The sequence below is a fragment of the Miniopterus natalensis genome, chromosome 3 (assembly GCF_054644295.1).
Source record: "Miniopterus natalensis isolate mMinNat1 chromosome 3, mMinNat1.hap1, whole genome shotgun sequence".
NCBI lineage: Eukaryota > Metazoa > Chordata > Mammalia > Chiroptera > Miniopteridae > Miniopterus > Miniopterus natalensis.
The window spans coordinates 10,622,356-10,649,957 of record NC_142083.1 but is presented as its reverse complement, the minus strand read 5'-3'; the positions used below and the strand labels follow the sequence as shown (position 1 = coordinate 10,649,957).

At 42.4% G+C, this 27,602-nt stretch overlaps 1 protein-coding gene across 2 annotated transcripts; it reads right to left on the bottom strand.

Annotated features, from left to right (window-relative positions):
- Nucleotides 1-110: 110 nt before the first annotated feature.
- On the bottom strand, nucleotides 111-26,611 carry SLC45A2 (solute carrier family 45 member 2). 2 transcript variants are annotated; one of them, XM_087815314.1, is made up of 7 exons: nucleotides 26,197-26,611; nucleotides 23,960-24,136; nucleotides 14,630-14,959; nucleotides 7,661-7,848; nucleotides 6,837-6,960; nucleotides 3,008-3,222; nucleotides 111-365 (listed from the first exon to the last, which is right to left on the bottom strand). In XM_087815314.1, the coding sequence occupies exons 1-7, from the start codon at nucleotides 26,579-26,581 to the stop codon at nucleotides 141-143; spliced, it is 1,644 nt and encodes a 547-aa protein (XP_087671440.1). In that variant the 5' UTR covers nucleotides 26,582-26,611; the 3' UTR covers nucleotides 111-140. The 2 variants fall into 2 exon arrangements, with proteins under 2 accessions (XP_087671440.1, XP_016079890.2); XM_016224404.2 differs by having other exon boundaries at nucleotides 7,661-7,804; nucleotides 14,634-14,959.
- Nucleotides 26,612-27,602: the final 991 nt, after the last annotated feature.

Sequence of the window (27,602 nt, the reverse complement as noted above, 5' to 3'; positions counted from 1 at the left end):
GCGAGCAGATGACTGCAGTAGAAGTCCTGACACCGAGTAAACAACGGGTGGACCCCAAAGCTGCAGAGCAGAAGACAAGACTGGTTTTCTGCCATGTGCTCCACTGTGTCTGAGGTTAGGGACAAAGTCTCTTTATTGATCTAATCCACATATCTAACAAAGAAAGCCACGAAGCAACAGCCAATCAGTGCTGCCAGAGAGGCCGTGATCACAACGACGACGACGCTCCCAGCCATGTTGACCAGAAAGCCCAGGCCCCCTCCGACCAGAATCTGAGCCAGCTGTACCATGCAGGTGAGGGTGGCGCAGTCCAGGCCCTGCCCTCTTCCGCTGCTGTCTGGGCCCCCGGCCCGGGCCTGCTGCTTCTGCAAGGGAAACACGGGAACAGCGTTTGTTCTACACCGAACTGTCCAGGGCAGAAGTTGGCAACCTTTCTGTAAAGACCCAGATGGTAAATACTTCTGGCTTGGTTGCAACTACTCAGCCCTCTGCTGTTGTGGTACAAGAGCAGCTACAATACGTAAACAAGTTGGCGTTTCAGTATAACTTTATGGACACTGGTGTTCGTTCCAGTATAACCTTATGGACATTGGTGTTTGTTCCAGTATAACTTTATGGGCAATGGTATTTATTCCAGTATAATTTTAGGGACATTGGTATTTATTCCAGTATAACTTTATGGACATTGGTATTTGTTCCAGTATAACTTTATAGGCAATGGTATTTATTCCAGTATAATTTTAGGGACATTGGTGTTTTTCCAGTATAACTTTATGGGCATTGGTATTTGAATTTCATGTTATTTTCACTTGTCACAGAGTATCATCTCTCTATTGATTTTCTTTTAAGTCATTTACAATTTTTGAAAGAATTCTTTGCTCACCACCTGTACAAAAGCAGGTGGCCAGCCACATTTTGTCAAGGAGACATAGTTTGCCAACACCCTGATTAAGGTAACCAAGAACCTCCACTCTCTTACTTAAGGCTGTTCTCCCTAGCTGTCAGAAAGTCTTAACTTCCACCATTACCATCTATGGGGGTTCACTGGTTAATATATGTAAAATTGTCTCTTCCTAAAAAGTCAGTAAATACAATGTAGTAAAAACTCAATAAATTACCCCATTCTTTCCTTCATTAATGTTACAAATTCAAACTTTTTTAGAAGGATGTATCATAGACATATATAAGAGAAAAAACATAAAAAAGGAATTCAACCTTTCCAAAGATGGTTGATATTTGGTTAGTACATTAATCAAGTACAAATACTTGATTAATATTTGATTAATATTTTATATTTGGTCTGAATTGTTTGATAATTTGCCATTTATTGGGTGTCTTTTATGCACTAGGCATTGTGTAAGGTAATGTTACTTCATTTCATACTCCCCACCTCCCTAGATGCAACATCCCCATGATAATAATAATAATAATAATAATAATAATAACAACAACTACCACTTTCTGAGTCTTTGCAGGTGCTAGTTAGGCAGTATGCTAGGCAAATTACATACACTATCTTATTTAATTTTCTAACAACCCTAAAAGATGGGTATATTATTCCCATTTGGTTGATTAGAAAACTTAGGCTCTGAGAGTTTGAATGATAATTCCTATACTATTAAGTAAGAAAATAAAACATTGTGTCAAAAAATGCATCTTATCCTTTGAATATAAAGGAAGAGTAAGAAGATAGGTTCATATTGCTTAATTTTCATTTTTTAAAAACTGGAAATATAAACAAAAACCTAAGTGTGGTTACATGTAGGGGTCAGGGGAGGTAGGAAAAGAGCAGAGGGAGGGGTAGGTGGGTGGGAGTTGCTTCCCAGCACACCTTCCGTGTATCCCTGTGATTGCTGAACTATGTGAATATATAGCCTCTGTGATCTGACTTTGAGTAATATTTAATAAATCAACTAATAACATCCCCAGTGTCACCCAGCTGCCAAGCGGGGGAGGCAGGATTTGATCCAGGTTTCTCTGAGTATGAAGCTTATGTGTTTCTGCCCTAGTACCATCGAACTCTCTCTTTGGAGGGACAGTCTTTTGTGACAGCTGTCTCTTTATCAGCAAAACCCCTGCATGCACTGAAACACTGGTGGTGATGTTTGCCAGGGGACAAGGACAGCTATAACTCTGGTTTGAAAGGTTTTAACTCTGGGTGCAACTCTGCCTGCTGCGGCGTTTGACAGGTCAAATAATGGAAAAGACGGCTAGCGCTGTGGTTACATGGGCATGCGTTCAGCGTTTCTGAGGTTTCAGGCTGTGATGGATTCAACTCCAAGTTATCTCTTTAGCTTTTACATCACTGCTCGTAGGAAACTGTTCCTACTTTCATGGGGAACAAGTTGCATATTTTTATAAGATGTGATAATCTTAGAGCAGAAATACCCAACCTGCTGTTCTTTTAGGGTGGTTTAGGGCCTTGACCTCTAGCTTTGAGCTCCAAGGTGGAGATGGGGCAGGCCTCCCTCAAGGCAGCTGATGGGGTGACCTCCTGCAACCAGCTCTCCTCCATGCACACAGGGTCTGACTCACCAACTTCTGGACCTCCAAGGAAACTGCTGCCTAGGAATGTCCTACCCTCAACCAATAATCCCCAGGAACCCTTCCATGGACTCCTGCAGTGGTTGGGGATCCAGAAATGCCACAGGTACACTAGACATGTGAGGCGGTTGTCAGAAACTCCAGGTTCCCCTTGCCTTGTCTCTGCGTGACTGTGGGCTGATTTCTCAGCATGACCAAAAGCCCCCTTTTCCTCACCTGACAGGTGGGAGTAACGATACCTGCCCTACCGCTCCCAGGTACACGGGGCTTCAGAGCAAGGAGGAGGAGGGGTGGGCTGAGCAGGTGGTCATGGCTTGACCAGACCATCATTCCATCTGGCTGGGTATGTTAGTGCTGCTGTTTCAAGAATCTTTATTTCCCAGCTCTGCCCTACACTTTCCTACCAAATCCCCCAGCCTTCAGGTGAGTCCAGAGTCACCCAGCGCAGAGGTACGGGACATACCTGCTCCTCCTGCTCCTCGCGGTGGTACTCGGCCATGAGGTTAAAGGGCACGGTGTACAGGGTGCTGGACATCACGCCAAACGAGGCGCATAGCGCCAGGGTGGAGTAGACATTCGGGAAGATCCCGATAAGACCTGTCCCCAGGCCGAACAGCAAATACCCCATGAAGTAAAGACCCTTTAATCCAACGTAGGACACCAGGGCTTTCTGGAAGTCTGTGGGAGGAAGAGGGAGAAATTATAGCAAGCAGTGCCTCACAACACTAATAATTCCAAACAATCCCTTCTTTTGAAGATTCACTTTTTTGAGGAGCTTTCTTTTGATACTGAGTCACGAACAAAAGAACCTCCTCATCTGTGCTTGAAAACAGCTCGCTGTTGAAATCAGTTTTAAACCCTTGAATAAAGGAGAGCTAGAAATTGCTTGCTAGGTTCGCTTTCTTTCCCACAGGGCAGGTCCAGGCACTCTAGCAGACAGCTGAACAGCAACAGGATGCAGAGGAGGTGCTGCAAAGCTGGTCTTGGATCTGGACCCTAGGGCTGCAGGACATGGAAGATAAGTGGGGGTCATTCTAATTCACAGGGGTCTAGCCTAACAGGACCTAAATGACAACCCATGCCTCACTTGGCCCCATGGCCCAAAATTAGGTTGAAGGAAATTAAAACCACCAGATTTTACAGAATGATCCAAGTCATTCAGTTTTTTCGCCACGTTTCCCCCTCACTTGAACGCCATCTGCACACCTGAGAAGGAAGTAAAAGATGTGCATTATCTGCAGACACCTGCCTGACTTGCCAACCCTTCCCAGGCTGGTGAGGGGCTCCCACCGCCCCAGCTTCTTTCCATCGCTGGCTCCCTCACTTTCTGTGGACAACTTCCTTAACTTCTCAAAACCTCAGCTTCCTCATCTAAAAAATGGGCCTAATAAAACCCTTCTTTGGGGTTGTTGTCAGCATCAAATGAGATAAGATGTCTGTGAAATCACCCAGACCAATGCCAAGCATGTAGAAGACATCAGTTGAGGGTGGCTATTTCAGCAAACACGGGCTGGGCTGAAGCTGGTTGACTCCTGGGTTCCCTCCCAGGAAGTTTACTTAAACTTGGCTTACTTATGACGGTATTGTGGTAGATTTCATTTTTAAAAATTGAAAATTCTGCTTTAAAATGTTTTACATTGTTTCCCACCATGGAAAATCCCTAAAAACGTTTATCTTCCTTTTCCAATCAGTTGTTTTGAATCCATACATTCCTTTCCCCTGTCCCACTGTAATGGAATTCATGAACCCAGGGGATAAATAAGAGATACTTAAAATAAGCTTACTCAAGAGTGAGGTTTTCCATATCTAACCAAATAATTATTGGACTTACATCGCATAGACAAGAAACCTGATCTGCATTACATTTGCATCAGTTATGAAACTGAACATGGTTGCAGGTCACCCATGGAAGACAGGGCTCTAAAAACAATAAGCATGTGAACTGCTTCCTCTGAGGAATTCACACCATCCCTGCAGGGCCGTTGTCCAGGCTGAGAATGAGAGCAGTCGAAAGCTAGGTCTGTTACTGTCTGCTTGAAGATTATATTTATGCAGAAAATGTAACCTAAGGTGCCTCAGTACCTAAAGATACTATCAATATTCATCAGGGAAATGCTCTTCCTCCAAGCATATAGCCCAGCCAAGGAGAAGTCCAAGAAGAATAAAGAGATATTTGGAAACATGAGCAATGTCAGTACAAAGACTTAAGTCTGGCACAAAATGCTTTATTCACGAGGAGGAATCAATAAATGTGAGGGCCAAGCTGCCTTGCTCTCCGCTGGGTCTAACACCCAGTCATGGTCAGAGCCTCACTGCGCCTTTAGTGAGGACTGGAGGTTATCGATGAGTTTAAGCAGCAGCTATGAACAGTAGTGTATGATATGAACAATTGGCTATATTTTGGTAATCACTGCTGCTATTCTCATTAATCTAAGAATGCTTGAAAACAAGCCACTTATCAGCATACCCCAGGCCCCACTGCAGCAGGCAGATTGCCCTGCCAAGCTCCATCCTGCTAGAATTTCTAGATTTGCATTTGATGTTATACGATGAACCCAAAATAGAGGGTTATTTGTGTGCTCTGGAACTGAACGAAATGATGGATTCTGCCTAGGGTAGGTTGGTATTTTATATATAAAATTTTAGTTCTAATTCACAATGATAGGAATCTTATAGATTTATACATAATATTTAATATAGTCCGTATAAATTTGGTAAACTATTCAAGTAATAGTTTATTTTGTACACAGGGCTTTTAAATAGAAAGGGCCTAAAAATAATATGCTTTTAAATTTTCAAATGCCATGAAATTCATACAGGAACTCAAACTAGACTAATGGTACCTAGTAGGAATTCTTTAGGGAAAAAACAAGTTAAAATTGACAATTAAAATGGTGATTACTTGTGGAGAATGTGTTCCACTTACAAGAATGAGGGAGTAATGAATACCCACCTCTTGAAAGCACGCGGGGATAGAGCTGGATTATTAGACCCTGTATCTAATGCTTCCTGGTTCCATTTTAAGTACTTAAACTCTTCCTCCTAGAATTCTCTTAGTTCACATACTCTGAGGGGAAGAAGGAGTGTGCTAAGGAAATATAAGCTTTAAGCCACCACCATTGGTTATAAAACATTTAAAAATAATGAACTCTATGGTTTAATGATTACTAGGCTCATGGAATTAATTCCTTATATGCTTATGTTAGGTCCCCTTTTCCCAACTGGGCTGCATTTTGAAGAGAGGTTCTTGACCTCCAAGCAGCTCTCCTGCTGTGCCGAGGCTAGTAAACATTAGTATGCTCACCCTGCTCCCTGACAAGAAGCACAAGAAGCATACTTCAGTGACAGAATGATGCCCCTGAGAATGGTAACAGGGACTGCCGCCCCCTTCACCAACCCTCCCCCACCTGAGCAGTGCCCCTACCCCCTGCCATCCCCAGGGCCTGTCCAAAGCCTAGAGCTCCACATAGGGGGCAAGCTATTCTCCCCACGATGCTAGAGGAGCTCCCAAATTTCCATTCCAAATGGGAGCCCTGCATGCATTTTTATATACCAGAGTTTTCACTTAATTCAATATATAGAGCTCAGAGATTTTCATACCCATCAGCTAGCACAAAATGAGCCTGTGTGATGCCCTAGAGTTGGAGTACATCTATTTAGACTTATTTAAAACCAATTGCAGAAATCTCTTTGTTTACAGTATCCTCACAGCTAAAATTTAGCTAAGTGGGGGGTGGTTAATAGGCTCCAGACCCCACGGGAAGCTGGGCCCTGAGAAGAAAGCCATTGTCTTCAATCTGGAACAGTGCTCCTGTAACATACCACCCTGCCCGTCTGAGCTAAGGGCATTTTACATGTTCATTTTTATCACCTAGCATATGACCCACCCATTCTATTTTGTATCATCTACAAATCTGCTAAGCATATCTGTGAAACTCCACCAGTGATCTCACTCTAGGAGCACACAGGCTTGTGCTGGGATTCCATCCCTGGTCCATCCAACACTTCACCATCTTGTTTACAAGATTTCCTTTTTATTTTCTAGAGGACCTTAATCAGGAACACACTGATTATACAGATAAAGTAATCAGTGAGGAAAATGACAGCTAAAATTCACAATGGAAAAGAATACTCCATGTGGTCCATGTAAAGGCATAGTTTTCCCTGACCTCCATGTATTTATCAAGAATCTGTATATTTTATAAAGCAAAAACTAAATATAGAGATATAAAATCCAACATTCTGCTAGACCAGGGCCCTTTAGAAGACACCCTTAGGAGGAGGAGACTTACAAGAATAGAGTGAGGAAAACATGGCATTGATGCACAAGCCCCAACATCCAACCTCGACCCCTCTTTCGTAGATGAGAAACTCTGTGGAGTTGTGTGCACTGTAGGGATTCCCATGGTACACAATCTGAAAGAGAGATTTGGGGCTATTGAGCTGCACATGCAGGGTGGTAGGGACCCCTTCTCATACGCTCTGTTCCTCCATCCCTGGGGAGCAACATGGCCTTGCCCAAGGGCCCCTTCCTAGGCTCAGAGCTCATCCTCCCATGATCACCTCACTTGCTTCATTCTTTCACATCTCTACTCAACGACATTTAGGAGGTCCTAATGCTACTGCATCAAGTCTAAACAACAGCTCTCTGGATCATTAACACTCCTCCTTCCACCTAACATCGGCCCCACCCAACTTAGGCTACCCTGCCGCCCATTTCTGGTACAGCTAATAGGCTTCTGATTCATCTACACAAGTGCCATTCCTATTCCTGCTGAGAGTATTTTCTCCCTCTCCTTTCTCCAACTCCTACTCACCCTTCAAGGCCCAGATCATACTACACCTCCTTTATTAAGCCTGCCATGACTGTTATAGCTCACACTGATTTTTCCCTATTTGTTGTATTTGATCAAGTACTGGTCTCATAGTATCCTCCAGTTGTCTAGGGTGTAGTAACCTTCCTCTAGAACCTGTCTGTAAGCCAGCTCCTTAAAGGTGCTCTTTCCTACACTCTTATGTGCCTATCCTAGAGGCTAGCATAGAAGAAGGTCCAGAGGCACTGACTGCAAGATTCACGTGCAAGTCAATGAGTGACTTGTTCAAACATGTTCATTACCCGGCCCATGAAATCTGTGAAAAACAGCATGTTGGAGAGAAAGGCGGTCCATCCAATGAGGTGGCTGACGCAAAGGCAGCGGTAGTGGGGAGGCATATTCACCAGTGCCCTCAGCAGTGACTTCATGGTCATTGTCCTCTGAATCTGGAATAAATATGAAACAGGTGTGACCTTCAGTGCAGACACACAGCCAGCTGTGGGAGTCAGAGCATACAGCCATGTTACATATCCGTCAATAGACCACCACACAGGGGCCATACGTTCTGGGCATGGCACTAAAGTTTCCATTGAGTGGTCTCTAGGAGATGTTATGTTAAGTATGTACAGATGCTTAGCAGTTTTAGGCCCAGAATGAGGCTTTGGGGACCCAAGGGGATTGGAAATGCATCTTGCTTTGGGCTAAGATGCAAGAGACATCTAACATCCTATCTTTGAATGACAGAACAACTGCATGAGGACAAAGTTCACAGATCATTATAATTCTCAGATTTCTTGACTCTGAAAATGTGGTAGAATGAATTCCAGGAGGCCCATAATTTCTATGTCCTGGTGTTGCTTCATGATTATGTATTGTTAGATGCCAAAGAGATTTTGTAGATATAATTAAGGTTACTAATCAGCTGAATCAGTTGACTTTGGGTTCATCAAAAGGGAGATTATCTGGGTGAACCTAACTAAATCACATGAGCCCTTTAAAAAGCAGAGAGTGTTTCCCAGCTGGGAGCAGAAGGGGAAGTCAGAGGATTTAAAAGCACGAAAATTGCTAGTTTCGAAGGTAAAGTGAGTCATGTGGAAAGAATCTGAGAGTGGCCTCTAGTAGATCAGAGTGACTCCTAGCCAACACTCAGCAAGAAAACAGGGACATCAGTCCTACAGCCACAAGGAACTGGATTCTACCTGAACGAGCTCAGAAACCTATTCTTCCCCAGTTGAGCCTCTAGGATGAGAACACAGCTCCAATGACACTTTATTTCAGCCTTGTGAGGCCCTGAGCAGAGAATCCTGTTGAGCCCACCCAAACTTCTAACCTACAGGACTGTGAGATAATAAATTGGTGTGGTTTTAAGCTGTTAAATCTGTGGTAATTTGTAGCAATAGAAAACCAATATAGAGAACCAGCTGGCTCCCTGCTCTTAGCCAAGTACCTCCTTCCAGTTTATTTCCATGGATCCCACCATCAGCCAACACATTCAAATGAACCCTATGTTGAGTCAGAAGTGAGAACACTGTAGAACACACACACACACACACACACACACACGTATAATAAATACATAATACCCCAAATTCTTTAATTTAGACGAAAATTCTGTAAAAACCTGAGGTTCCAATATTTTGGCATCAACAGCCTTGAGAGAATAAAAAATTTTGAACTATTGACACAGCTGTTTTGAAATACAAAGACTCAAACAGCCTTTCACATCTCAGGAATACTAAGCAGTCAGCTGCCCTGAAGACACAGACTGTAAACATCAATCATTCTGGGGTTATGGGTCTTTCTTGTCAGACTTTTATTTATTCTGAATCTTGACATAATGAAATTGGATCTTGGCTAGTTTACTTACAAGATAGTCTCCTGAGATTTTCTATCTTAACTCTAACAGCATATTGTGTTTATAGCTCTTGACCTTATATGAGAATGCTTTTTAGTTCCTTGTTACAGAAAATTGTATTTACTCAAGATAGGATTGTTGTATAAATTGATTTTTTAAATTAAACAATTTTATAGTATTTAATCTACTGACATGACTAAACCGATTTGCTTATATTTAATTAGTATTTAAAAGTATAGACATTCCCTTGGAGTTAGGAAAAATAACTGCTTTCCAAATGTGAAATATGGTACCTGTCAAAATAAATGGTGAGCACAACAGAAACTCAATGCTGAATTACTACCTTTCCCTCGACCACAGGAAAAAGCAGACTGAGACACAACCACCTGATTGCTATGCCTCAGACTGATTTATCTTCAGTTTCCTTCCTGTCTTCCCAAAAAGCCAAATTTTAAAAAGTGAATCTGGCCAACAAGTATTCAGCCTCATTCCAGATATTAATTTATGCTTCTGCCTTATGCATAATTTTCAGCCTGCTTTCATTGTTAACCTAATATTTCCTTTCTTCCAAAAATAAATATGAGCTTTCAAACTGTGTCTAATATTTCTGCAAAAGATGGGAATATAAATATTCAAAACTCCTTTAGGTTTTAACTCAGAAGGAAAATTCAGCTGGCCTCTTGTTCTCTGACTCATCAGTTCCCTTGGAAAAGTCCTTTCAGTGGTTCTGAGCCCCTGGGAATTAATGTCCTTTGTTCACTGGAGATTGGGTGGTGATGGGCTCATAAGTGGAAAATGCACAGAGCCATCAGTGGGGAAAGAGAACCTCACAAGAGTACACTCAAAAGGAGACTACTGCGATACAGAAGGGGGGTAATGATGGCATGGAAGAATTGCAGGTGAATGCCAGGGTTTGAATTCTGAAAAAATTCAGGCCTTTCATCATTAAAAAAAAAAAAATCCCAGTTCACAAATTGCACAGCCACCCTCATTTTGGGACCCAATGACTTGGACAAACAATGACAGCCAGGTTCCGGCCCTGACATGTTGTAGACTCCCATTGCTTAGCTGGAGGCTCCCAAGATGCACATTTGCAATAGAAGAGTCAGATGCTTGGCTTTGAGCTTAAGATACATTGCTCTGTTTTTGTTTTGTATTTATTTTGTTCTTTAAAGCAAATAACAGAACCAATCTGAGCCTATGGTGTTATATATGTGGCACATACTAGAAAGTTAATCGTGTTTGATGCATTTCTTTACTTACTAGTGTGGAGGGTTTCATGCCTTTCAGAAGGCTCTCACCCATTTGTTTCATGTGATCCTCACAATATCCTCTACTGAGTCACAGCCAATCCATGGGGCAAAGAGGCAGTGATAATCTATCGGGTAATATCTACTTATTTTTAGCAAAACCCTGCCTTGTTTTGTTCCTTAAACTGTGACATTTTTCCTTTACTTTCAAAGTAATACTTGTCCATTATAGAAATGTTGAATCTACTGAAGGGCTTATAAAAGAAAATTAAAACCACCTGTTAGTCCATCACCCAGAGAAAATAATTTCAATTAACATTTTGGGTATATATCCTTTCTAGTTTTTTCTCTGCATGTGTGTAGCTTTTCTCAAAATGGAGATCATTGTGTGTGTGTGTCTGTGTTGTTTGATATATGAAGTGTTCAAAAACACACCCATCTGTTGATGATCGCATGGGTTCCACTGCATGGATATCCCATGATTCCCGTTTTGCCTTACAGAACTACCCAACAGCGGGACTCCAGTCTAACTAGTAATCTCAGAGACCTGACCTGTTAGCAAAGAATGGGCAGGGAGCGTCCATGCTCTCAAGGCAGCCTGGGGTGGGGAAAGGCGGTCTAGCCAGGTCTCAAGGGACCTAGACTCTCATATTTTCTCTATTTGCTGTGTGATGAAGATAAAAATGAAGGATTCATCCCAATAGCCTTTTATTTCCTCCCTGTGTTCTTCCTATTATGGAAAACACTATACTCATGCTAAAATAGGAGCTATTGGCACGATGGGGTGAACAGATTAGTCCCTTCCATTGTCTTCCCTTATATGGGAGGCACAGCAGAGGCAGGTTGATACACTTAACTCCAACACAGCTGTGTTCAGATGCAAGGCCTCCTTCGTAAGACCTTACAGAAGTAAGAAATTTGCCAATTCAAGCCCAAGCAATGTTGAAGTTTACTTTTGTACTAATTTTGGGAAAATACTAAGCCAACTAATAGAAGAAAACACCCTTGAGAAAACTATTCACAGACTTTTATAACTAGCTGCTAAGACTTAACACTTTTATCCATATATGTCATTGGAGAAATGGAAATGAGGTTTTCTACTGACTATAAGTAGCAAATTTATCTCCTTGAAATACTACTGAAAGAAAACACAGCTTTCAAACATTATAAATCACTTAGCTAAAAGCAATGTGGTGTCCTAGATTGGTTTCTGGAACAGAAAAAGAACATTAATGGAAAACCAATGAAATAGAAATGCCTGCTCTCTATTTAATAGTGTTGTACCAATGTTCACATCTTAGTTTTGACAAATGTACCATGGTTATGTAAGATGTTAACATTAGGGAGAAGCTGGTGAAGGGTAGACAGGATCTCTCTGCCACTTTTTTGTAAGTTTAAAATTATTCAAAATTATACATTTATTAAGAAGGTAAGACAACATGTGGTCACACTATTCTAGGTGACAACTCTGAGGCAGGGACAGGGTCTGTCCTGATGCTCAGCTGGGGCAGACTCTCGTTAATAACTGCTGAAGAAATGAATGATCTGTGTACACAATTTGACCAATTCTGATTAATTTCTCATTATTCATCCAAACAAATTCCAGCAAGATCCGTATTTCAGATGACCATTCCTGCTGCATTCATTCAACAAACAACTAACAGAACGTTTGATGCCAGTTCCCTACGTGCCAGGCTCTGGGGTAAATGTCAAGAATGATTAAATGGCTATTTTCTGTGCTGTGCTTGACATCAGGGTGACCACTTCCGAAGTATAGAAATGTCTAATCACTATGCAGTACCCCTGAGACTAATATAATAATGTTGTATATCAACTGTAATTGAAAGATAAGTTTAAAAGAAAAAACAAAGGGAAGATGGACCGAGGCCACCCCGTCCTCAGGGAGTTCCTTCACTACCCGGTGGGGAAGACATAGACAAGTCAGCAAACAAGACAGCATGTGAAACAACCCCACCTGGAGACTCAGCATCATAACACATGGGACCGAAGGAGAAGACCCTGGACTTAGGAAGGGACCGGGACATGTGATGCAGGGTCTTCAGAAATGAGCACGGATTCTCAAAGAGAGCAAGACAGGGGAAGGCATGAGGACAATAAAACTGCACCCACTTGAAAATATCTGTCAATTCACTTTTTCATTCTTTTTAATTATTAAAAATATGCCCCCTAAATCCTGTCTGCTCCAATGTACCAAAATTGCCTAGTTTTAATTCTGAATCTGTGATGCTTTAGAGAAAGGAAACAGACATATAGCACTTAAGTATTTGTAAATCACTGGGCTGGGTATCTTCACCTGCTTTATTTTATTTAACTCTTAGAAATCCTCTGTAAGGGAGAGATCATTATCTTCACTTTACAGATGAAAACCCTGAGCTCAGCTAGGTTAGTTTACCAAGGTTATGCAGCTCCTGGCATTAGGAGCTAGTGGGTTGTCAGAGACTAACAGTTGGCCCCAATACCTGTTCTGCCTTTCTTACGAGTAGTGGAAGTTTCAGTTAGGTGCATGGCTTCCAAGTCATGGCTATAGTCTCCATTCTACTTGCAGCTCAGTGTGGCCATGGGACTAAGTTCTGGTCAACAGTAGGTAAGCAGACGTGATGTTTGCAACTTTTGAGTTGTATCCTTAAAGGAAAGGATCATGTCCTTCCCTTTCTTCCTTCTTGCCAGCAGAAATGTAGATATACTAATGATAACTGGAGAAGCCATCTTGGACCTCAAGATGAAAGTTCCATGTTCAAATGCAAGCAATAAAACAGAAGGGTCCAGGTAACCTTGTGGAATCAGTAGGGTAGCCCCAATCCATCCATCTGAACCTTTATAAGAGAGAGAAATGAACTTACATCTTGTATAACTTAACTAGGGTCTCCTATACACTAACTCACACAGGGGCTCCAACTGAAATCCTAACTTGATTGTTCCAAAGCTCTTGCCCCAGCAAGAGAAGTTGAGCTCATGGAGGAAATGAGATTCACTGAGCTTGTTTGGAAATTCTGTTAGAGTACAGATTAAGTCTGTTCCACAGTGCTCGGAGCACTCTGCATTCTACCAGGCTTATAACAGCACCTACACCTAATACCTTACTATGTGGGAGGAACCATTCTAAGGAGCTTTATGGGGATAATCTCCTATGATCTGCACGAAACCCTTGGAGGTAGATACAATTCCTTTCTCATTTTATATAAATGTAAATGCCCAAGGTCACACATGACAGAGGGGGGAGAGGCAGGATTGGAACACCTATGCTCCCAATCATTAGGCTGCCTACAGCAAGTGCCTGACAGTTATTTTCTGAATGAAGAACACAGGTCAACCAGCTAGAGAAGCCAAAATTTAAAATAAGGTTTCTACAACATCTTTGCCAGTAAGGGAATCCTTTGTTCTCTATCCCTGAGGGGTCAGTGTTCAAACTCAGCTTGAAGGGGGGGATACAGGACTTGCTACAATGACGGAAATGTCCTATATCTGCAGTGTCCTATACAGCAGCTACTGGCCCTGTGGGGCTTTGGAGCATTTGAAATGTGGCTAATGCAACTAAGGAACTGAAGTTTTCATTTTATTTCATCTTAATGAATTTTAATTTAAATAGCACCATGGGGCTAGTAGCTACTCTGTTGGTCAGCATAGTTCTAGTCTCTTCTCTTTGACCATTTCATCTTAACCTGGTTCCATGTCTCTGGCATTTAATAGCATTTTCTTTAAAAATATTAAGCTAATTAATTAATTGAGCAGTTCACTAGGAATGGACTAAAAGGAATATCTAATCGACTCATGAAACACAAATTCAACATGCCCAAGCAGTTACCAACCCCGGGACACTATCACTTGCAGAAACACGTTTATAATCCTAATCTAAGAACTGAAGATATTTCTGTGGCCTGAGGATAGTCCAGGCTCCTCTTATGTCTCACATTTTGCTGCAGGTTTCACCATCCCTGGTTAGATGTTGGGAGAAGAGACAGATGCAAACATTTTCCTTTGAGGTACAAAGTGTCAGTTCTCAGGGATAGCAGCTACTGGGGATCCAAGGGTCAATTACACTTCACAAGCCTCTTCGAGTCAAACAAACAAACAAACAAAACAAAGAATAAAAAAAGTGAGAAGGGTAAGAACATTTTTCCCAAGGAAAGAAAAAAGAATTTGCATCTTTACCTGTTCAGCGGGAATTTTGTGTTTTCCTTCCTGCATAACCAGCTCTGGGTTTACACAGCCGTTTTTGGCCTTCTCAATAGACCCATACTCGTACATCTTGTCTGATGACAATGAGGGGTCCTGGGGGGCCTGCTGGGGGAGAATGTCCTTTGCAACATCTCTAAGTGGGGCTTCGGGGATGCTGCACAGATGAATAATAAGACACAGGGTGAGGACCAAGCCGGAGAAGAAGAACATGATCTGGAATTCTGTGCCCAGCACTCTTCCCAGTTTCAGATGGGACCAGTCGATGGCACCCAAAAGGTAACCCAGGGCACCTCCAAAACCTAGAAAGCAAGGAAGCGCTGTATTAGCATCTTTAGCAAACCATCTTCCCTTTTCACTGGGCAGGGCCCTTCCCTTCAGTAGGAAAGCTCCCGGAGGACCAGACCGCAGGAGGCCTGGCTATGACTGGAGAGGTAACAGTGAGAGGCTGACACCTGCGGCCAGGAAGGGGGAGTTCAAGGCTCGGCTCTAGCATGTACTTGCTGTGACCTTGGACTTCCTCACTCAGAGTATGGGGGTGATGATGAAAGAGTAACCTACTAGTAGAGTCATAATTAGGAAATGGTACCAGACATAGCAAGTGCTTAGTAAATACTGCCACTATCAGAATTCTTGTGGCCTTTCCAAGCTACACTCTCTACACTGCTTAAAATGGAAATACCTGGCTTTAAAGAGCCCCAAAGAAAACCAATTTCTGACAATAATAGAAATAATTGTTCGTATTATCAGTTATCTATTAATAAGCTTTCTAAGGTAATGCGAGTTTGCACAGATCAAAGAATGGTGGGAGAATGGATGAGTTTGGTCACTTCACAGCCTGGTTAGCTGTAATTTGCCATAGAGGATATTTATAGATGACCAATGGTTTAACCATTGAATTACAAAAATAAAGTATCATTACCATGCTCTGAGTACCAAAGTGCATTAATGTGGAATTATGGGAAATTGTGGCCAGTGGTGTGCAATGAAGTAAAACATACGTTCTCTGCTGACAGGAACATATGGTCTAGTTGTGGCTGGTGGGCATATACATAAACAGATAAGTGACATATACGGTGACCTATTGTGGGTCGTGTGTGCCCGGGATGTGAGAGGAAGGGGAGGCCCTTGAGGCAGCCACAATCTGTTGCTGATTCGGAGGGCAGTTCTGGGACTTGCGGCACCTCTTGGTCAACAATGGACAATGACTCTCTTTAAGGAATTGTGGGTAAGCCCAGGGTGTCAGAGGTCATGTGATAAGCCAAGCAGTCAACCGAGGATGTATTAAGTGCAAAGCACTAGTCAAGAGTCTATCTACATCAAGGTTTCTTAGTGTTCACACTACTAACATTTGGGGCTGGATAATTCTGCTGTGTAGGGCTGTCCTGTGCATTGTGGGTGTTTAGCAGCATCTCTGGCCTCTCCCCACCAGTTATGACAACCAAAAATGTCTCCAGACATTGTCTAATGTCCCCTACAGGGAAAAACAACCCCCCAGTTGAGAACCCCTGATCTTAATGAACCCTATGAAAAACTTACACATTCCTTTTGTTCAAACTATTTCTTATTTGCAACCAGATCAATAATTGTCATATTGTCACTTACTTTTCTATTATTTATGCCTCTTTCCTTCAAATTTATTGTTCAAATTTATTAAACAGAGGAAATACAAAACAGAAGACACCTGCCCATTTGAAAGAATTGATATGTAAAACAAATCCACTGTTCAATGAAGTGGTGATTAGTTTATGAATATAAATATAGAGATATAAATATAATGATGGATTTATATTAGATCAATTGAGTTCTATAATTAGAGGAATCCCTAGTCCAGTTTTATGTCTACTGGTTGAGTGTACTTCAATAAACATTTATTGAGCACTAAGTATATGTAAAGGACTCTACTAGTTTCTGGGGGTATAAACATAAATAAGACACAGGTCCCCATCTCCTCCTTCCCAGAGGGCAATTCCAAGTGGGAAAAGCAGATAAGTAAACAATTACTTTCAAAAAACTGTAATAAATAATAACTTATAACGGGGAGCTGGGTACTTACAGAGGATAGAGGAGTTCTGAAGAGCTTATTTACTTTTGGTGATTAGTTCATGGTAGCAAGATGATGCTAATTATTAATAATTATCACAGGATTCCTCTTAATTAGCAATCAAGTTCATAATAGTTCAATACATCAATGAATCTGAAGGTTTTAGAGGATGTCTGGAGCTCAGGAAGTTGAAGTAGATCAGAAAGCCACAGGTTACAGTGGTTAAGTGATGGGAGACAGCATGAAAGAAGGGGTTTGGAATTATGCCTGGTCTCTGCTCCCACCTGTGTGCTTTCTCATCATGTGATGCTGGGCACTCCTACTCAGAGAAATGGGGATGGTGATGCCTGCCCATATGAGCTTCCTGAGAGTCAACATGATAATACAGGTAAAGCACTTAGTGCATATAATGGCAGAACCGGGACCAAAACCCAATGATCAGCTCACTTCTTTCAGAAACCTTAACTCCAAAGTCTTACCCAGAAGCAAAAGAGAATGACAAAAGATGCTCCTTGACTTACAGTGGGGCTATGTCCCAATAAACCACCATAAATTGAAAACATAATAAGTTGATATGATCATAGCTTAGCCTAGCCTACCTCAAACATGCTCAGAATACTTACATTAGCCAACAGTTGGCCAAATCACCTAACACAGTGGAGTATCAGTTGTTTACCCTCATGATCATGTAGCTGACTGGGAGCTGTGGCTCATTGCTGCTCCCCAGAATCACAAGAGGGTATCTACCACATATCACCTGCCCAGGAAAAGAGCAAAATCCAAATCTGAAGTACAGTTTCTGTTGAATGATATTGCATTCGCACCATCATAAGGTGAAAAACTTGTAGGTTAGACCACTGAAAATCAGGACTGTCAGCATTGCACCGAGGGGGCCTTTTGCCTGGAGGTGGGTGAAAGGACTTAGTCATTCTAGGCCCAGTGGTTAGAACTGGGGGCTCACTCTGAGGGCTGATACCTGGGCTTACCACTGACCTAGTGTGGCGCATGGCAAGTATTGTGGAAGAAATCTGTATCTTAAACCTAGAAAGATAAAAATTGTTAAGTGCCTGATTTTTAAAATATTGTTCTAGGGCAGAGCTTCTTAAGCCTTAATGTGCACATGAATCATATGGACGTCTTGTTAACATGCAGGTTGTCTTAGTCCATTCGGCTGCTATAATAAAAATACCATGAGTTTGGTGGCTTATAAACAACCAACATTTATTTCCCACAGTTTTGGAGGCTGGCAAGTCCAAGGTCAAGACACTGGCAGATTTGGTGTCTGTGGAGAGGCTGTTTCCTCGTGGACAGCTGTCTTTTCGCTGTAACCTCACTTGGCAGAAGGGACAAGGCAGCTTTCTCTTTTAGTGCCTCTTTTGTAAGGGCACTAATTCTATTCATGAGTCCTCATGATCTGGTCTCCCTCTTAATACCATCACATTGGGTATTAGATTTTCAATATATGGATTTAGGGGAGAGGAGAAACAAACATTCAATCTATAGCACAGGTTCTGATTCTGAAGATCTAGGGTGGGACCAGAGAGTCTGCATGCATTTTAAGCTCCCTGTGACATCAACGCTGCTAGTCCAGATATCACTCTGAGTAGCCAGGTGATAGGGCAGTTTCCAATTAACCTGCTCCACTCTCACCTGACATTCTTGGGGAATGAGACTTTGTTGTCATAGGTCATTAGACCAACAATCCACAACTGATGAAGCACAATGATGTGCTGCTGTCCTATAAAATTAAGGCTAATTTGCAGATACTAATAGGGTACTATGATTTGTATTATGTTTTTATTTTTATTTATTTATTTATTTTTTAATATATCTTTATTGATTTCAGGGAGAGGAAAGGAGAGGGAGAGAGAGAGACAGAAACATCAGTGATGAGAGAGTCATTGATAGAGCCCGCAACCCAGGCATGTGCCCTGACCGGGAATTGAACCCCGATCGCCTAGATCCTAGGTCAACGCTCAACCGCTGAGCCATGCCCAGCCGGGTTGTATTATGTTTTTATAGCCTGGTAGAAAAATTACCCTGAAACAATTATAGAGGAGTTATTGGTTTCTTGCCTTGTAGAAGGTAAATCAGATCTAATCTAACCTAACCTAGCACTTTTTTCTTTTGCTAATCACACACACACACACATACACTATGCAAGAACTTGGGAAGACTGTTCTTTATGTCTTCCCTGTCAGTTCAGTCATTAATCAGCTAAGTAAAACCTTGACACATGCTACAAATAACTTAGAATTTCCAATTCTCTGTTCTCTTAGGGCCCAGAGTGGGTAGGTGGGGATGGAGTGGAAAGACAAAAGAAGCAAACTGTTTGTTTGTCCCAAAGCTACTATGGGGTATAGCCAAAAGTTCCAACAGAACATACCCTGAAGAAATAGTGGGTGATCAGGAAAATTATCCAAATATTGAAGCTTTTTTCATACCTCCAGATATGATAAAAAGCCAGTAGGTGGTTGTAGGGATTAACTAAAAGCTTTCCTTTTTGTTTCCACGCTTAAACTAAGGATTTTATCTTTAAAGATAGTCTCCTGTACAAAGCCCTGTCATTTTAGCTGCAACAAAGGCTAACCCCAACTCCCATATCTACATCGAGACTGTGTTTATCTCTACTGCCAACATCAGCTTCCTTGGGGGGCCTGGAATCAATCATCCGGCCACTAGCCAGACCATCAGCTGGAGCATCCGAAGGACATCTGCTGCCACAATAGATAACAGCCTTTACAAAGAAGGACCCACAGGGGTCTAGATGCCCAGCCCTATTGTCAAACTCAGACTGGAGCCAACCTCATACATACACTAAAGTACTGAACAACAGGAAAGTTAAGAGAGGCTGAGCCTCACTAATTAACCATTCTTCTTCCAAAGATGTTTATGAGGCCAGTTCCTCACTGAATCATTACAAATAAAACTTTAGCAAGCCTGGTGGGCTTGGAGGAAACAAAATATATATTAACATTTAAAATTGAATCCTTTTAAGTGGCTCCTTGTTCCAGGCCTGAGACCCTTTGCCAAAATGTTAATAACTAACATTGTGTAAAGATTCACAACCCTGTAAGGAAACAAAAGCTCAGATATACTGAGGCCAATCAGCAGTTAAGAGGAGGAGCCAGGATTTGAACCTGATGGCCTTTTCCATTAGGCTTCATCCCTGCCTCCCACTACCGGATGGAGCCCACTGCCAAGGGTGGCAGGGACTTGGGCCCAATTTGGCAGAAATGTCCTTTATTAGAAGCATTTTGACAAAAGGAGGAATGTCCTACTGGTGAGTGTGGGTTTCACAGTCTCAGATGCACCCAGAGGTGAAGTCTGGGGTGAGAGGACAAGGGTGGAACCCCCAAGCCCACTTTGGCCCACCACATATGCCAAGGATGGAAAGCAGGGAGAGTTACCTTTAAACAGAAGAGACAGAAGAAGCTGAAGGGTCAAAATGTCCCCCAGGAGCCAGAGTCTTTTCTTAAGAAAAAAAAAAAGAAGTATGCTTGGACATATTTTGGCAATGGACTCTTTGACACTTATTTGCAAAGCATTTGGAATCGGTAGGCCTGGACTACAGCTCTGAAATAAATAAAAAGAATTTCAATTTACTCAGATGACTGGATTCCTTGGGTAAATGATATCTTAGTGCTGGTGAAAATCAAAATGGACCCTCCTACTGAACATGCCTTTATCATAACATGCATGTTTCATGCAGAATGCTGCAGCCATCTCTTCACCAAGGTCATGTAAATGTAGGCGGTCTGGTATGTACGCAAGGCAGGGCAGGGTGACAATGTGCTGCTTGTTATTTTCACTTCATCTTTTAATGGGGCCTGCCATTCAGAGCAAGGCCTGTATGGTGGGGTCACACAGCCACATGTAACTCAACAGAATTCACACTCTGAAAAGGGGGAGACAGCACAAGAAGGACAAAACAACATTTTCAATAACACAGGTGATCATGTCCGCTATTCCATTCATTGAGCCCATGTCCAGGAGTAAACATTAACAGGCATATTTATATGTATCCGTCACTATGCAGGTCTGTATACACAAAACAAGGCATACTGTTTTTCATGGGTGATATAAGAGATGGTTACCAATAACGTATACTCCTTGTGATTATCACTTAGGCAAGGACATTAGAATCTAAACCTTAAACAAGGTGAGACTTCACTGCACTGTCTTATAAGGAAAGATGTTTTAAGCTTTTTCTTGTAGGGAAAAAACTTGCTTTGAGCCATCCACACACTCTCAGAGGTCCCCCTATAACCAGAGACAGTTGGCTAAGGTTCAGACAGAGTTCAGTGTTTGTCATGAGACAATGCGAGGTAACTAAATGAGCATATGCTTCTGGTTGATGCAATTTGTCATGGGGTTTAACTTGATATAAACTTGCATAGAATACAAGCAGGGTTTTGAAACCATGGTGTACTTTTGCAGGCTAACATTTCTAAGGGCCGGCTATCAGCAAAGCAATGAGTTAGAAGCCATGGGGAGTTTGCAGGTGAGTGCTCATGGGGGAGTTTACAAATCTTGTAGAAGAGGTAGATAAACACAGAATGAATTATAATGCAAGTAGAGTATGAACAGTACTATAATAAATGTGCAAATCAGATAAAACTGAACAGAACTATGACTTTAAAATATAATTACTAATCATTCACTAATAAATAGACAGGGCTTTGGAAGCTCTACCTGTCACTTTCTCACAATAGTTTTGGTCTAATTGTTCTCATTAGTCTAATACTCAATTGTGTTTGTATTCTACGTGACAGCTACTGACTTTGGCCTATTCAATAGTAATTACCCATTCCTCCTGACTAACAAACCCCCAACTTGATTCAAGGACATGCCCCTCTTCCTCCAAAAAGACCCTCACTTTTCTTTTTCATTAAAAAAATTTTTTTTAATGCTAGCCAAGAAGAGAGGTCTCACTGGAAACCAATCCTGCAGTCACCTTGATCATGATCCCTGGCTTCCAGAGCTGTGAGAACACAATCTCTGTTGTTTGAGTCACTTAGTCCTTGGCATTCTGCTATAACAGCCTGAACAGACCACATGGGCCCCAAGGGGAGGTGAAATTCGGGCGTGTATGCGGCAAACTGTTACCTCCACCACCTCTTCCTGCGAGAGTGATCCACCTCCTTGACACCTTCATGTTCGCCCACTTGATAAACTTTCGTGCTTTATTTGGTGGGTCAGAGGCTGAGTTTGCCCGAAATTTTGGAGAGAGTGAGGAGCCTTCTCCCTAGGAAGTGGGTGAAAGTTTCCAAACAGCTTTGATTTCCCCAGGCAGAAAAGAGGGGAGGAAGTTTCAATGTGATAAAGCTGGAAAGGGAAGGGTCAGCTCCTTCGTTTGTTCCGATAATATTTATTTTGAGCACCTATGACACGCCAGGTGGTGCTAGGAGTACAGAGGACACAGTAAGTAAAATGGACTTGGCCTTTGCCCCTAGAAACGCATCAGGACAGTGTCTAGAGCACAGAGAAGGTGGAGGGAGAAGTGGGAAGTAAAGCTTGAAGAGCAGGATGGGAACAGACTGCTGGGAGTTTTGAACCCTGCCTAGTAATTTGCTGATTATGTGGCAAGCAAATGGGAAGCCACCTCAGGTCACTGAGCACGTCACTGAGCCTAAGTCAGATGTGTCTTTTAGGAATATGAGTCTGGAAACTATGTATTGGTTCAACTGGAATAGGAAGAAGTTAGAGACTGGAAAAACAGTTAAGGGATAAACACAAAGATCAGATAAGATGTAGTAAGATCCTGAACCAAGGTAATATCAAAATTATACATATTTGCTGAGACTATACCTTATGCTAATATCAGCAGAAAGCCTCCAAATATTTTTCAAACTCACAGAAACACTATCATGTATTAGCCTTGAAGAAGTATTCAAAATATAGAGGTTCAACCTTCTAATATCAGAGGCAGCAAAGCAGAGATTGTTTGGCCAAGACGAAATACTGGCCAAGCTGAGAAGTGGTAGCCACATTGCCCTAAGTACTTTAGAGCAATATAACTCTCAATGTGTTATGTTCAAAAGCCAAAAAGTCTCCTATGACTTTGTTGTAAATTAATTTCAACATATTATGATAGAGCAGTAAATTAGGAGAATGCAACTTGAATCTCTCTTCTGAGAACTTCTAGCTATAGACAGGATGGTCAGGCCAGTGACAGACAAGGGAGGACTCCTGCTCCTCCACTTTCCCTAAAGAGAGAGGAGCTGCACTCTGGCCTGGGCAGCCCCATTCCCCCAGTGTTCACCATTCAAACATTCGCTCAAACAAACACTGACCCAATGGCTTCCATGTGGAGACACTGCTCTTGGCTATGGTGACATAAGCCACACAACTCGAGATCCTGCTTCTCATGGGGCCTACCTGGCCCTGTGAGGAGCCAGAGCATATCAAAATAGGAAATGAACAAATTGGCTGGGCTATGAAGACAATCAAATAAGGTAGACTGATAGGGTCTCCCCCCGCTACATTTACAGATCCTCACAGGCCAGGATGGTGCTGTAGCCTCATGCATGACCCACAGTCCTAGAGCAGTCCTAACTGGTGCTCTCCAAATGCATGTTGAGTATCAGTAGCATCGCTCTAAATGAACGGCCCAACGGCAACCAAAGGAGGCCAGCAACAGCCCCGGGGATAGGCCCCCTGTCCTCCTGGCACAGCTTCTTTCAAACCAGAAGGCTGAGGAAATGCCAACTCTTCAATATAACTAAGAAAACTCTAAGGGTTTTTTATTTGCTTAGTTTGTTTCTATTTTTGTTTTCAAATGTGGTTCTTGGGATACTTGCCACAGGATCATCTGGGGTACATATTAAAAATGCAAATTTCTGAGCCCCCACCCCAAACCCACTGAATAAAAATAACTGGAGGAGGGGCCCAGGAAACTGCATTTTTAATAGGCTCTGAAGTAATGCTGATGCTACATTACTGATTAAAAAAGAAAAAGAAAGAAAGAAATCAAAGAGTAAAGTGCACAAGGCTCCTTTCATTTAGGTTGTAAATGTCTCCACAAATGGTCTTCAGAAAGCTCTTATGTAAACTTCCTTTGCCGAACTCCAAAGCCTGGTCACAAGCTGACTTTGTTTAGAGAAATACATTGGGAGACAGAGCCCGCGTGATGGGAGCATTCTATCAACTGATCCATTCATTCAAAACAATTCAATGTGCAGAGAAACCGATGGCTTCTGCAGAAGGGCCTCTTTGTCCGGGAGCCAAAGAAAAGACTTTCTGGAATATTCCCTACCTGTGAAGAGGGCATGGTAGTGGAGACCCCTCTCCTTGTCCTGATGAGAGCAGACATCAAATAAGTAGGCTTTGATGGGCCCATCAATGAAGTCAGCAGCAAAGTCAAAGAGAACCACACCCATCATGGTGATGGTTATGGCCCAAATCAGCTTCTTCCTTGGGTCAGCAATCAAAGCTAAAAGAGAAATAAACATTGGTTACCTAAATCTTCGTTTGAAATGATTTGCATTTTTATTCCCACCAAAACCCTGCCATCAAATTATCTCCCTTTGCTTTTGTTTTCTTTTGTTTTCCAAATAAAAGCTTTCTTATTTTTTTTTAGGTTTTAAAATTATGCAAATAAAAGTCCAGAAAAGGCAAATCTATAGAGACAGAAAGCTGAATGAGTGGTTGCCTTTACTGGTGGGGAGGAGAGAGTGGGAAGTGACTGCCAATGGTTACTGAGTTTCCTTTTGAAATGAAAATGTTGGGGGATTAGATAGAGTGATGGCTACACAACCTTGTAAATATACTAAAAAGCACTGCATTGTACACTTTTAAATGGTGACATTTATGGTATGTGAATCATATCTCTTTACAGTGGTTTAAAAAATTATGCATGTTTATTATAAACCATCCAACAATATAGAAAAGCTGGAGAAATGTGTCAGATCCTAGCCACCAGTGATGGTCATCCTTCATGCTTCCCTTTACATGCTTATACACATATAGAGGAAAGTGTACATCTGTGCCTTAATGCAGCGCTTCTCAAACTTTGGCACGCTTAGCCATCGCTTGGATGACTTGTTAACATGAATTGTTGGGCTCCATCTCCCATGATTCTCCATGATTCTCCCATGATTCTCCCATGATTCCTCAGTAGGTTTAAGGTAGAGACTGGGAATTTGCAACTCATGAGCCCCAGCGATGCTGCAGGTTGGAGGACCATGCTTTGAGAAGCACTGACTCATGGGATCATGTGCACATGCTCATTTATAACCAACTCTCTCCCTGTCTTTGCATTTCAATTAATGAAGAGCAATTTCACAATTTTTAACAGATAAATAATACTCATTTTATGGATATTCCACAATTCATTGACGGAATCTTAACAATTTTTCCTTGCTTTCAGTTAATTTTTGAAGAATACTATGTAATATATGCACATGTGTTTAAAAATAATAGTATGAAAATAAATGAAAAACAAGCCTATCCACTTCTCACTCCCTCCCTGGAGGCAATATTCTTCATAGGTTTTTGTTTTGTTTTATGCTCACCCGAGGATATTTTTTCCATTGCTTCTCAGAGAGAGTGGAAAGGAGAGAGAGAGAAAGAGAAAGAGAGAGAGAGAAACATTGATGTGAGAGAGACACATCGATTGGTTGCCCCCCGCACATTCCCTGACCGGGGCTGGGGATTGAGCCTGCAGCTGAGGTACGTGCCCTTGGCTGGAATTGAACCCAGGACCCTTCAGTCCTCGGGCCTACTCTCTAACCACTGAGCCAAAGTGGCCAGGGCTCTTTGCGGGTCTTTTGTGATTCTTCCAGAACTATCCTACATTTGTGTATTTATGCCCTCTTTTAAATATATGTAAATGATAACTAATTATCCTGCCTCATTATCACACATTCTGACAGCCTGAGAGTTAAAGACATAAAATGTGTGCCATTTTTACCCTTAAGATCCCCTTTTCAGTACAACTTTTTATCCGCTATCAGCAATTGCTGATTAATTGATGGTTGATTAATGGCTAGAAAAAGTGCTTACCATCAGGTCTGTTTTGTCTAGAATTTGCCAAAATGCCCCCTTGAGCTGACAGACAGGTGCCCTGCACCCATTAAGAGGCTCTACATGAAGTTCTGATGAGGATTAACCTTTATTTGGGCACACAAGTAATTTATTGCAAATATTTTTAGCTGGTTATTTGACAAAGTACTAAATAAGGTGCAATGGGCTCAAAAAACATGGTAACTAATAAATATGTGAAAATATTTAATTTGATAAAATAGATAAAAATTTAATCTTATTTTTAAATCCTCACACACAAAAAAAACAAAAACCCAACAACAATGCCCCCTGATGTTTCTAAAAGTAAAGTCTCCTCAACCACAGAATTTGGGTCACTCAAAGTTGGAAGTTCATTGTAACCTAGGAGAGAGAAACAGTTCTCACCAATGTTTAAGCGTCATGTAGAAAAATTCGCACACTCCCAATAGGGCCCTTTTCCCTGCCTGCCCACCTGTGCAGTGCACTGACCTGATATTACAGTGTCTCCGTTGAGGTACAGAGCCATGCCCAGGAGCATCATGACGCCCAGGGTGAGGATGTAGGGTCTGCGCCGGCCCCACCTGGCCCGGCAGTAGTCACTGGCCGATCCCACCACGGGCTGCAGCAGGAATCCCAGGATGGGGCTGAGGAGCCACACCACGCTGTACAGGCTCTTGGGCAGGCCCACGCTGAGCAGGACGGGGGTCACGTAGGCTGCCTCCACTGCATAGCAGAATTCCCGGCCGAACATGGCCATGCTGTGCATGATGAGCCTGCCTGTGGGCCTCTTGGGCAGCTCCCCAGGGCCAAAGGGGCCATCCTCCGCTAGGGATGTGTAAGTGTGAGTGTCCGGCTGTCCACTGTTGCCGCCCATGGCCACTGGGTGAGGAACCTGCCTGCAAGTCCACCACCTCCTGCGTGGCCCCTCTGGTTTGTGAGCTGGATTTGACTTGGAGCCTGGCTGAGCAGCCAAGAGAGATGGTTAGGCTGGGGGAGGGGCTCAAATTCTTTCATGCCTCTCAGATCACAAGTTATGATGAGAGAGAAGGGAGGTGGGGCCTGCCAGAGATTAGCTGCCTGAGCCCTCTGGCTCCTTAGAATGTTTTTCTAAAGGAATCTTCCTTTGCACTGTTCTCTCTCCCTCTCTGTCTCTGTGTCTCTCTCCAAAACACACACATTCTATTACACACAATCTTGCACACATAGGTTTGAGGCAATAAAGCCCTAGATGCAGGTGTTAAGTCAAAGTATTAATAGGTTGATATCTTTCTAAAACTTTTCCTAGATATATTCTGTTTTTCCTGAGCACAAGTTTTCTATGCACACACCTGGAGAGTCAATTAACTAGACCTGAAACAGTAGAAGGCTGCACCTTTCCTCTAAATCACTAGTCTCGGTACCATGATGGTTTCCTTCATTGCACTCAACACACTGGATAACTGGGTGGTTCTGTTTATTGTCTCTCTCCTATGTTAATCAGTCTCCGCTCTCCTTATGAGTAGTGATTAGGTCTGTTTCGCTCATTACGGTATCTGCAGCAGCTAGCAAGATACCTGGCACCTATAGTGGGTCTTCAATAAATACTTGCTAAAGGAAATTATTGAATCAAGTATATACACTACATTTGTAGTGCCAGTCAACTGCTATTTGCTCAGATCCATTTCCTGCCCCTCCCCCATGCTCTGTATCATGAGAAACTACATTTCCCAGGTTCCACTGCTCGCTGGCTATTAGGTAGAGTTGGCCAGTGGAGGCACTGGCGAAAACGTGGGGCAGGAGGAGGAAGAAGCCCCATCCTCTTTCCCCTTCTCCTTCCCGAGAGGTCTCTGGCAGTGGCTCCATCTCCGCTGGGGTCCAGTTCCGGCCAGTGAACAGCTGCCGGGTCCTGGTAACAC

Excerpts from the sequence above, each read along its gene's own strand:
- SLC45A2 (XM_087815314.1), bottom strand. The coding sequence starts at position 26,581 with ATGGGCGGCAACAGTGGACAGCCGGACACTCACACTTACACATCCCTA. Across the intron at positions 14,960-23,959 it reads CTACCATGCCCTCTTCACAG|GTTTTGGAGGTGCCCTGGGT; the intron begins GTAGGGAATATT and ends CTTGCTTTCTAG. Across the intron at positions 6,961-7,660 it reads TCACAGATTTCATGGGCCGG|ATTGTGTACCATGGGAATCC; the intron begins GTAATGAACATG and ends TCTCTCTTTCAG.